The sequence below is a fragment of the Pyrgilauda ruficollis genome, unplaced genomic scaffold (assembly GCF_017590135.1).
Source record: "Pyrgilauda ruficollis isolate IOZ18807 unplaced genomic scaffold, ASM1759013v1 scaffold158, whole genome shotgun sequence".
Lineage (NCBI taxonomy): Eukaryota > Metazoa > Chordata > Aves > Passeriformes > Passeridae > Pyrgilauda > Pyrgilauda ruficollis.
The window spans coordinates 797,686-810,221 of NW_024514543.1; the positions used below are offsets into that span (position 1 = coordinate 797,686).

Consider the following 12,536-nt stretch of genomic DNA (forward strand, 5'->3'; position numbering starts at 1 on the left):
AGTAGCTGGCTGCTATTCCAGTTTTTCTCTAGTGAGCACATGCTGACATATGTACCCCCATCACTACAATCCTTCAGCCTGGTGTCCCAGGATGCTGGCACTCCAGGCACGCTGTCCCTGTGATCTCTGATCCTCTCTTCAGTGACTTGCACTCCCTGCACACATGTTCACATGGAATAGAGAGCCTTTCACCCTGGAAAACTGCCAGGAAGAGAGATTAATAAGAAGGTAGGAGAGGCTGTGGTGACCAGGTGCAGGGCAGACAAGTGTGCTGACCACCAACCTGTTCATGTGCAACTGGCCTCTTTTATCTCATTTTCCACCCTTTTTCCTTCCAACTGTATTTTATCCCTCTTTGTTACTTCTGGTTCTTCCCCTAAACACCCAATAAAAACTCTTTCTTGAGTCCCAACATCCCATACTCAGCCACATGGTCTGTAGGCAGCATTCCCCTTCAGTCTGCAAGGTGATCTGGGGATATTCTGCTGCTGACTCCCCTGGTGGGTCTCACACTCTGACAATGGGCTGGTCACTGCCCAGTGGCAGCCCCAAGGGGAAGAGGGTCAGCGGGCTCCAGTGGCTCTGCTCAGGTTACTGGGGTTTCCCTGTGCTCCTTAGTGTCTGTGTGCATGAGTCTGTAGTCACACAGCCTGACAGAATCCATGTGAGAAATACTTCTGCCATAGTTAAATTGCTTTAATTGGCATTTTTCGTTATTATCCCTTTGAAAAGGGTTATTTCTTCCTCTACAGTTTAACAAACAGCCTAAAAAAGGAGATCGTTTTTTGATCCTCCTCCTCCTTTACTATCCAGAAATTTAGTTATCACGATGACAGTTGTGGGGACAAAACTGATAAGCACCTCATTTAGGTTCCTAATACAATTTAGGTTCCTAATACAATTTAGGTTCACAACAGATGAATTACCTTCAAGTCATGAGCTGTAATTTTCAAGCAGATAAAAAGAAGAATGAAATTCTTGGTCGAGTCTGCTCATACCTTTGTGTATTTATAATCATTCAGCATTCAGGCCTGATTTTTTTTTTTGCTAGAACTGTATGAAATTAATAAATTTTCTTTGGAAGATTTTTTCTGCTGAGATGCTATTCTGTTTGGCATCCTACCCCTCTTCATATACACCTGGGGAAAAATAGCTGTTTTTTAAAGTTTGGAAAATTTTAGGTTTGTATGTTTTGATATTAAAATAAATTTGTTCACATTCTTTTCTAAATGTTTTTAAACTTTTATTTAAAGCATACAATGAACTAGCAAGTGAGCCAGTTTGAGCGGCAGAAATTAATTATAAATTCTCCTTGAAATGAGAGAATTCTTAGGTTGATGATGGAAGTCACAAGTCACAAGTATCAAAGCTGGCTGGTGGAACTGTTTACCACTCTGACTGGTCTGAACGCGTCCGGTTATAAAAACACTCAACCTGCATTTCTTTTTTTGGCGACTAGATGGCGGGGTGGCATAAAAGGAGCACGGCAGTCGCTTTAAACGCATTTTGCTGAGGAATCTGTAAGTCTCCTTGGCAAGTCTCCCGTGCTAACATTGCTGTATTTTGCCTTGTTTAAAGCTTCGGTTCGAGGATTCCGTTGTGGATCGTGTAGACATCAAGAACAACCACGTACTCTTCTACCTTCAGAAAGTAAGTTTGGGAGGTTTCCTTTCAGTTTAATAAAACTGGAAGTCTAAAACAGGCTCCCAGATAAAAGGAAAATCTTATTAATAGCATATTAACAATACCCATGCCTTAAAGATGTAAAGGTACTTCACACAATCCAATATAACGGGATAATGGAGATCTTGTGATCAAAGCAATTAAAGGGAGAAAAGTAGGGATAAGATTCTTAGGGATACTGAAGGTGATTTTAGCTGGGAAAGGGCAAGGAAAGAAACTAACAGCAATTTTCTGTTACAGGATGAATGCTGATGTGCTGAAAACCACACTAACAGGGAATTAGGTTGGGGTAATTGGCAATGGAAATAGGAGGAGGAGAAAAGAAAAGAGCACACAAATTTAGCAGCAAAACATATTTAGCAACAGCTTTTAAACTATTATCTGATTTAACATCAAGTTTACGAACTGGAGGGAACTGTAGAATAGCACATTGTCACACACTCTGATTCAGAAATTAATACCTGTTCAAACTGTTCAACCTTAGCCTCAGGGATAGTTATGAAAAGTTCTGATGCATCTTCTTTTCTTGCCATTTCCAGGTCTCCCAGAAGGAAATCAGCTTCTCCTTCAGTGTGGAGCAAAGCCTGCCAGTCTCAGACATCAAACCAGTGCCTGTGCACATATATGATTACTATGAAACAGGTAGGTGACCCAGCAGGTCTCAGTAAAACCTGTGACAAAGGAGGGACAAGGAGAGACCCACTTAGCCATTCTGCTGGTTTTGATTGCTAGACTTCAAAGGTTTTGCAGAGCATAAACAGTTCCTGCCCTCCCATGTTTACATTTCTTGCTTCATTTCAGCATAAAGCAGATAAGAAAGTGATACATGAGAGCTTCTTTCTTACAAAACACACACAAAAAGACATGTTGTTCCACTTTCTTTCAACAGTTTGGACATGATGGTTAAAATCAATAACTCAAAAGCAGCAGTGTTCCTGACTTCCCTGAATTGCATTAGCTAATTTTTTTTTACTTAATATCGTCATTGTAGGCTGCAGCAAAAATATCTTCCTTGGTGGAATTTATATATAAAGCATGAATGACAGCCCCACTTAACAAAAGAAGAGTTTAAGTAACTAGAACTAGAAAACTAAGTGCCTGATCACCTTTCCTGAACTGAATCCTAGCAGATTAGCAGCAGCAGCAGCAGTCAGAGAATTGACCGCGGAGTGCATTTTCTGCCACCTGAGCCACGTCTTGCATGGTGACAGCAATGATATGTCCTGACAAACATGGTCAGAGTGCACTGGTCTCTGACTATGCAGCCCTGCAACTGGGTACCTTGGCAACTGGGAGCATACCACAACATTTATCAAATGTCTTCTGATTTGTAGCATGTTAATGACAGATGCAGATAGACTGGGGTCAGAATGATTTCTCACTCTCATACAAATGTCTTCTTCCTTTCCTCTTTCCAGATGAATATGCCCTGTCAGAGTACAACACTCCCTGCTCCCTGTCTTCCAGCTGAAATCACATGTGTGCCAGAAGAGGTAATGATTCAGAAAGTATCAGGCAAGCAGCTGTAGAACAAGAAGAGGATAAGATACTTGGGTTTTTTTTCTGGGACCACAATGAAAACCATGTAGAATAATGAGGAATAAGCGAATCCCATATTGCTGTAGATCAGAATGACCCATTATGGCCTGCACTTCAAAAAGAACTGGGTTCAGTGTGGATTAGGAACTGCAGATAAAATGTTTTTCCTGAAAAGGGAGATACTGTGCAAATGTTGACTCTGACCATCCATCTTGTTTCGAAACTTATGACATATTCCAGTGGGAGATTTGTGTAAAGGTACTCATTTGAAATGTATGTTCTCGGCCATAGATTCCTCTTAAGGAATCCTAATCTCAGAGAATAATATGTTGCTGCTGCTTCTGTAGTTTTTACTTGTTTTGGTCTTTCCATTATGCAGAAGGAAAATCCTGAAGAAATTACTTTGATCCTCAGCTTTTTCAGCAATTGAACTGAATCACCTACAGACGACAGAAGTCTAATCACAGGAAGACAACTTTTGTGCAAGTTTTGCCTCTATCTAGAAAGAAATGTTTTCTTCAGATTAGCATCTCATATTTTACTGCCCTTTGTAATAAAACATTCTGATTGGCCTCCGCTCCGTGGTCTGTCTAGAACTGGGTGAACACAACAGCCCAGGATATGGTAGAAGAGGAGCAGTCCAGTGCACACCCTGAGAGCAGTAGGATGCCAGGCTTGCCCAGAGATAGCTCAAGTAAAACTAATCCTGCCTCACAGTGCAGGAGCCTCTGTGACAGGGAGAAGTCATGACAGAGACCCTCAGGCTCAGTGTAATCCCAGAAAGATGCAAAAGAAATTTGTGAGCCGTGGGAGAACATTAATCTTGGTTTGGAAGGACCTGGGGAGGTCACCAACTGCAGCCTCCTGTTCTAAGAACTGCCCAACAGAGACTTACCAGCTGAAGGGTGTTCAGCTTGAGAGTGGCACTTGGGGTCCGGCAAAAAAAGCAGAATTCAGCAGCACCAGGACCTGGGAAACCTTGGCAAGCAGCTAGAGAGTTGCTCTAAACGTATGAGGAATTTGACATAGGAACCTAAGGCTCTTTGTGAGTTTAGGTTCTGGCTGATGTGAGCTAAGTGCCTTAACACCCTTGAGAACCTGGCCCTGATTCTCTCAGCTCTCTAAATGCCACCTGGCATGTGGAAGCACCAGGCACAGAGCAGTTCTTTGATGTGGTAGTGCTGTGCATGCAGGTGAGCTTGAAGGGGCACTTCAATGCATAAAACAACATGTGCCACCCATATTTCTAATTAGGATGTACAGAAATATGGGAATGGAGCTCTCGACTTTTTTTTTCTCTTTTTTTTTTTTTTTTAATTTTTTTTTAAGTTGCATATAAGCTTGGTTTACTGAGAAACAAAAATAGTTTATTCCCTGACAATTCTGGTGAAATGTCTACCTTGTGAAAAAAAATAATGACATTTTGAGAAAAAAGATATTGTAAAGTGATTGGCTTTCAAGTCTTTCAATTCTGCTCAAAACATTGAGTTTCTATCCCCAGCATTTCTCTTCCCATCAGAAGCAAGCCCTGGGCACAACCCTTGACCCAAAAAATCACACTGAAAGCAATGTTTTCATGTTTGCATGAGACCTGTGGTGACTTTTGCTACAGACAGACACATGCTGAGAAGTAAGTTATGACTCTGAAGATGTTAAGGGGCCAACTGACCCCAAACTCCCCCTTGCTCTCCCATCCCTGTCAGCAAAAAAGATTGTGTGAGCTTCAAGAGGGGTCAGTCAGACTACTTCAATCCACCTTCCTCAGCTGTGTAAACTCAGCCTGCTGCTAAACAAAAGCCTTTGTTTAATGCCATTCCAGTGAATGGCCAACTGCAAGCCTGGTCAGATGGAAACTGATATGAAATGCAGATGCTTTCAAAAGCACAGCATTTAAATTTTACTACAAATTTCCAAAACACTAGGCTGAGAGGGAGTGGATGGGACAATGCCAGCAGTTCCTAGCAAAATCTGCATTTTACAGCCTTCTTTTACCTCTTTAACACTTTTAACTGCAGTGCAACTTGTGACCCAATTTTTTTTCTCGTGGAACTCACATCATGTGACGCTGCTGCTTCACAAATACAGTTTGTTTAACCTCAGTGCAAGTCAGATGAAAAGATGTAACAATTGAAAGGAGCTTTAGATACTGACCTTGTAGGACCATGTGAATCAATCAGAAAATGGTACATTTTCTACACATCCCATCTCCAAAAATGGCAAATACTTTTACACTCAGTTTTCTTTGATTGCTAGTGTGAATCAATCAGAAAATGGTAATGGCCACATCCCATCTCCAAAAATGGAAAATACTTTTACACTCAGTTTTCTTTGATTGCTACAGTTAGAAAGATGCTCTAGAACTCTGAAATTACCATGAATCAGTCTTCCCTTTGACTTTCAGTGTGCAAAACGGTGCAGTTTCTATAGGGCCCCATCTGCTGTAGCCCATGGGAATGTGCCAGGACAGGCTCTGGAAGTTTTTCCCAGAGTTATAAGCTGCCAGGACTCTGACAGTTTTGTGTAACAACAAAGCAGTCGTGCTATGAGCAACTATGAGTGACACTAGGCATGGATGTGATGCTCCAGTCACTCCCTCTTTTCCACACAGTGCTCTCCGGCAGACAGTTTTGCCTAGTGCTGGTCATTTATGGGCCAATAACAATAAAAAAACCTAGTTCTTCAAAAGAGGATAATCAGGACTTTCTCTTATTCTCTGTTTGCCTGAGGTCAGCTTATTTGCCCTGAGACAACCTGGAAACCTCCACTGTTTAGGAAGATAATAAAAGTTAAAAAAGACTGACAATCTTCATCAAGGACACATCCTCCAGCTTGTTCAGTACAGTGCTCAGCAGTTCAATATATAGCTGCAGAATATATTTTCACTGGAGACAAAAGAAAAATAGCCTTTATGTGAGGGGAATGAATCAAAAAACTTTTCAGGCATAAGGTCAGGGGTTGAAGGCACAAAAAGGCTCTCCCTGGGGGGCGTCCTTAAAGTAGTGCAATTAATATATCAGGTAACACAAGGGTATTGTTTTGCTGCCAAGTAGATAATAATAACAGATCAAGGGAGAGAAAGCTGCAGGCTCTGAATAGGATTTGCACGCCTTCCATAATGTGTCTGGAACAAGTTCAATTTCTGGGATGTTGTAGTGGAAAGAAAAATTCTTTGTAACAACAAAAAAAATGGATTTAGAAGCAAAATGCTGGTCAATGGTAAAAAGATCAAAGCACCCAAAAAGAGACTGAGCCTCCAACATTTAGTGTTATCAGCCAGCTGTGAAACACTCCTAACCCCAAGCTCCCTTTCCCATTCAAGTCCTAGCAGCATCACGCCTACACTGAAGACAGACTTCAAAGAAATAAGAAGAGGTAGTCCCTGCTCTAAAAGATGTAGGTCTTATGTCTTGCACTCATCTCCTATGAACTCTGATAAAAAAATTTTACAGCTTAAAATGAGATCAACCCTTCCCTTCTCAGAGCACTTGGATTAGACATATAACATTTCCCAAAAAAATACAAAATTTCCTTTGGCACATAAAACTGCATCCGAAAGCACATGTAAAACTGCTCCTCTGTAGTGCTCCTCTCACAGACCAGCCTGCAGTTCAGACAGATCATTCAAGTCTCTTATGTCAACACTGCCTGAAACTGCAGGAAAATACTTTAGGGGTATGATTACCTCAGTAAAACTCTTGTAGGATCTGTAGGCTGAAGGCTGAATTCCTAAGGGAAAGCAGAAGTATATGACCCTTCTCAAGTCAATCCAGAGAAGAAGGGCAGCCAGCCAGGGAAGGCTGTTCCACTCTAAACTGATGGAGGGAAGGAGAAGAAAATAAGAGGGACTAATGGAGCCTCAAACACTTACAAATCTGTCACTGCAATGCGTTTATGAGTCATTTCTGCAGAATGAAAATAAAAAACAGCCTTTCCATAATGCAGAGAAAAGCCATTGTAATATGAAAGCCTCAGAGAGCTACATCTTTCTACATGTGCCTGTCACAAGTTGTCACCTGAAATGAAAGCAAATGCTTCTACCTTCAGAGTGCAGAAGCTGCAGCTAGGAAGAGAGGATAGCTGTGCACAGCTGTGAAATAGAAACAAAGGGTTAGGGGTTTGATCTGAGGTGAAAAGGTCAGAGAATGCTTTGGGCGTCCCTCAGCATGCTAGAGATGGCTGGTTCAGGCACCTTTCTGGTAGCCAGAAAAGCCAATCCATGACAACGTCATGTGCAGCTTGCATCAGCCCTTGGTACACAAGATGATTTCTCAGCACCACTCATGAGCTGATTGCTGGCATGGGAAGTTTAGGGGGGAACATGAAGTCAGACTAGTTGTCCCACCTTGACTAGTTACATTTCATGGATTACATGTCAAATGTTCCCCCCTGATACTCATTGTTAAGTATTTTCTTTTCTTCCTTTAATAAAAGCCTGATTTATATTTGCAAGTGTGAAAATTAACTTACTGAGTACCAGAACATTTTTGAGGGAATTATTCAGATATTTTATTGGTGACCTTTGAACTGAACACTTGATGCTGCCTAGAAAAACCACAAAGAAAGGAGGGCTGAAAAACTCTAGTTCCTGTCCATGCAAGGACAGAAAAACTGTGAAGCACTCCCAAAAGAAATGCAGACTCTTATTAGCCTGACTGTAGCACTGCATTCATAATTTAGCCTCAAAGCTGTCAGGTAATCTGTGTACAACTAGGAAAGATAATTTCATTTCTATATCCACTAGTATCCACTCTGAGGCTTGTGCAGGTGCAGTGACAGGAGTCAGATGCCAGCTTCACTCTCCTTTCACTGGCATTTGTCACCAAAACTGCACAGCAAAGACAGGCTTAATACTTCAGCTCACAGTCATTCCTGCTCAGACCTCAGCCTCCACACATATGTGGAGAAAGGTCTCAGTTTTGAAAACAGGCTATGGATGACCCACCCGCACTCAACAGAGTCACTGAAGCCTTGCAACTGGCTAACATTCAACTTTTCTTTGGCTGCCTTTTCCAGGCATCATAGACCACTGGAATAAACTGCAGTCCTCCCCACCACCACATTTTGTTGAAAAAAATTCCATCACTCATCAAAATCACTGCAAGCTGTGACTATTCCACTACAGATATACGTATTTTCTTTTATGACCTCACCATCCCTTCAGCTGCTAGAGGACTTTGCCAAGGTTCACACATCTTAGAACAATGAAAGAAATCTTGCATGCTTGACTAGAGACCCTATTGACCAAGCAGAACTTTATCTATAGTTACCATGTTTCAGCATTGTTCCCCAAACACCTGGGTCAAACCAAGCATTTCGACCTTTACCATGTCTAAACAAATCATTACAATCTAATCTTCCAAAAGACAGTGTTATAGGAAGCAGTCATAGCCAAAATCACAGACTGACTCAGTGCTTTTCAACTAATTTTTGTAGCTGTAATGACCAAGTTTCTTTGCATTGACCTTATTCTGAATGCAGCAATTAACCTGTTCTCAAGAAAGCTGAGAGTGCCCACACCACAAATATATGGATACAGATCTTGCAGACACATCCAAGCTGGCTTTAGACTGCATGAATGAGAAGGACTACTAGAATTATATTAAATGCTAGCAGCCAGAAATGCATCAAAAACAGGAAAAACCATGAAACTCCAGAGACTCTTGTAATTTTCCTAAAGCCATTTGATGATTCCTGCAGGAAAGAAATACAGCTCTCTTCAGTAATAGTGAGTAAAATTTGAGATCAAGGAACCACACAGAAAGACACAGAAATTACTGTGACTGAGCAGCCCGATATGAAATAATTAGTTGCAGTCAAGTAGTATTAATTTAGTTTTTCACAGCAAGACAGATTTTATTTGTAAAGATAGTCTTGTACTGGTTGAACATATCTAATGCCTCAAATAAACCAAATCACAACCATAAAGGCACAGTTTTTGGTGTTGAACTATGGCTGTTTCAGTAGCAGAAAGATATCTGTACTAAGCTGGTGGGACATTTTTTGACAAAGATAACTAAATCAAATGTAACTGAATCAAATAGCTGATTCTACAATTGCCAAGGCTCCCTCTCATTGCTCTCCATTTACAAGTGCACAGATCTCTCGCAGAGTGTGCTACAGCTAAGCAAAAGTATCTGAGGTCTGAAGTTATGGCTCAGGTAACATTCAAAGTTAGGCTGGCAAAAAACTCCCTTTGAGTCAAGAATGCAAGATAATCTGTCTGTATACAGACATTTCTCCCACATTGCCCAAAACCAAGAACCTCTTCCAGTACCTGAAGCTACAGGAAATATGGAGAGACTACTGAAAAGCCCATAGAGTGACAGGACAATGGGGAATGGATTCAAACTGAAAGAGAACAGGTTTAGATTAGATATTAGCAAGAAATGTCTTATGTGAACTTGGTGAGACACTGGCACAGGTTGCCCAGAGTAGCTGTGGATACCCCATCTCCGGGGCAAGGCCAGGCTGGATGAAGCTCTGGGCAGCCTGCTCCGGTGGAATGTGTACCTGCCCATGGCAGAGGGATTGGAACAGGATGATCTTTAAGGTCCCTTTCAACCCAAACCATTCCATGAGTCTATGAAATACAGACCTGGTGATGAAGTATCATCTCTCTAACTTCCCCACAGAGCAATCTTCACAAGCTTCTTGAGCATATGCAGCTGAGTTAAAAAGAATGGGTAGGATTTCAAAAGCAAAGACATGCAGTCAGCAAATAATAAGAATAAAAAATCATTTTAAAAAAGTCAATGGTTTTGTAAATATTTGCCCTGAAAACAACTTTTTTGTTGTATCCAGTGGAATGTTGTTTGATTCTCCTGTGAAAGACAAGTTATTGTATGTTATAGCCAAGAAGATGGGATGACCTCTGTTTTCCTTTGTTATGATAAGGTTACAGTGGCCTTTTTTCATCAAGGGGACTTGTTTGGTTGCAAACTTATTATTTCAATACCTTCTCTGTTACAGACCCATTGCATTTTTTGTTTATTTCCTTACCAGACACACCTCCTTCGTTGTGATTAGTGGAGATTTTAAACTAGTGCAGTGAATTATTTGGATACAGGGTGAATGGGGAATCTTTTTCCTTCATTTGGTTACTCTACAGAAGGTACCTGTGCACAGAAGACCTTGTGACTAGTGTCAGTGCTTGGAGACACAATAGTGCACTTTCTGACCAAAGCCACAATCCAGCCTAGATTTGGGGCAAAAATGCCTGCTTGTTATAACAGTCAGTTATACACAACTACCCTTCTCTACCTCTTACAACCTTTGAATGTCACCTAACCCACTCCACCCTCTGATTAAATGTTCAAAAGTAGACTCAGAAAGCTTCTGGATTGTGATGATTATCAAATTAACTTGTTTGGAATGAATCCTCCATTACATTGCAATAAATTTATAACTACCTGAGAAAGCCAAGAAAAGCAAGAACCTGCAACACTGGTCGTCTCCTTTTTCCACAATGTCATCTCAAGTTCAAGCCTTTGCAGTGAATTTCTGTTCTTGGCAGCTGCTGGTATGGGTATCTCATTGCAGAGAAAATAAAGCCTGATCCTTTGGGAAGCTCTTTAACTGTAGAATCTGTAGAGATCCTCTGCAACAGAAATTACAATGAGGTGGGCTTTCAGAACGGAGCCTCAGTCTGTTGTTTGTGTTCTAAGCACCCACACCATGACTCAGAGAGACCTCTGGGGAACCACCTGCTGCTTCTGCTGTGTTCCGTTTCCATGTGGTTTGATACTTCTGTGAAAAATTTGAGGGCATGAGGGAAAACATTTCATAGCAACCCTATGTGCCCTATGTTTCTATTGGAGAAAGTTTCACAGACTAGTAAGAAGCAAGAATAGACAGTCATAGAGCACATCAGGATATTAGAGAAAATTGTGCTCTCATACAGGTACTCTGCCCTTGGACCCATATCTCTCTGGCAGCCAAGCAGTCACCCAATCTTTCACTCACTCCCACTTTCCAGGAAGGATGTCAAAGACTAGTGAGTTGAAATAAGAGTTTTAAAAGGAAAGCAGAAGCTAAAAGAGGGATTTATTCACTGCTTCCCATTGGCAGGCAGATGTCCAGCCACTCCCTGAGAAATGAGGCCTCGGTAAAGGTAGTGGTTGCTTTGGAAGACAAATGCTGTTACCCACAAATGTTGTCCCTCCTCCTCCTTTCCCCCACCTGTTATTGCTAAGCATGGTGTCCTGTGGCAGCTACAGGACATCCCTTTGGCCTCTTTGGGTCATCTGTCCTGGCTGTGGCCCCTCACAGTCCCTTGCCCACCCCAAGCTTCCTGGCTTTTTGCTGGGAAGTAGGGGAGGTAGAAAGCCCTGACACTCTGCGAGCACTCTTCAGCAAGAGCCAAAATGCTCTTGGTGAGTTACGAGCACTGTTCTAGCCTCAAATGCAAAGCACAGCAGGCTACTGTGCAGAAAGCTGACTTCATGACCTCATGCCAGACTGACCCAGTGCCCAGTGCCAACATTAATGGAAAAAATTATTTACAGTTATCAAATAACTGCTTTCCAGCGTTGTTTTTCTTGTAGGGAGCAGCCCACCTGAATGCTTTGTTTTTTCTTCAGAGTACAACAGAACAAAAGAAATTCCTGCTCCCTAATAAAAAACTCCATTAGCTTCCACACAGGTGTGAAAACTGGAAACCTGGGGAGCTAACAAATTCCCATAGACCCAGAGACTGGCTAATTCCAAGCTGAAATGAATCAAACTTCAACAAAACTGTCAAGTGCTCAATGGCTAAGGTAGAAGTAATTAAGACCTTTTAGATCTCTTTCTGTTTCTAGCTTCTCTATTTTTTCATTTTGTCAATTTTCAAAACACCTATGAAGCAAGGGAAGAGAAGTCAATGTATTATTTTAGCCAAAATCTGGTGACAAAATACAGAAAATTGGTCTACTTCACCCACACTGTTAATCCAGTTGGTAAATTCCAAGAACAATGGAGAAAACCCTCAAATGTTAATTGGGTTTGACAGACTTACTTGGGTTTAGGTCTCTTTGTGCTTTTTACTGTGACAAGTCTCAGTGTAAAACCCAAAGCCCCTTTCCTCGAAGCAAGACCACTGGAGGTATTTTGTGCAGACATTCAGAGAAGTGCAGTGAAATGTTGCAGTCTGGAGATGGTGGGTTGATTTTGGTTGCAGTAGTGTTAGGGGAGGTTCTTGCAAGGACTGGGATCTCCACCCCTTGCTGCAGCTATAAAGGCACTAACATCAAAGGAAGGAGCCAGGGAGGACAGCAAACTCCTTTCCTTTGGAGCACTGGGTGAGGAATGCTGCAGAACCGTTAAACTAGTAGGCA

General features: G+C 41.7%; 1 protein-coding gene across 1 annotated transcript in view; it reads left to right on the plus strand.

The window, feature by feature from the left end:
- The window catches only part of LOC121350528 (ovostatin-like), a 28,516-nt gene extending 25,362 nt beyond the window's left edge, over nt 1–3,154 (plus strand). The window contains exons 33-35 of the mRNA XM_041461923.1: nt 1,579–1,650; nt 2,223–2,325; nt 3,102–3,154. Coding sequence (XP_041317857.1) covers nt 1,579–1,650; nt 2,223–2,325; nt 3,102–3,154 — 228 coding nt within the window. The remainder of the gene's footprint in view (nt 1–1,578; nt 1,651–2,222; nt 2,326–3,101) is intronic.
- Nucleotides 3,155–12,536: the final 9,382 nt, after the last annotated feature.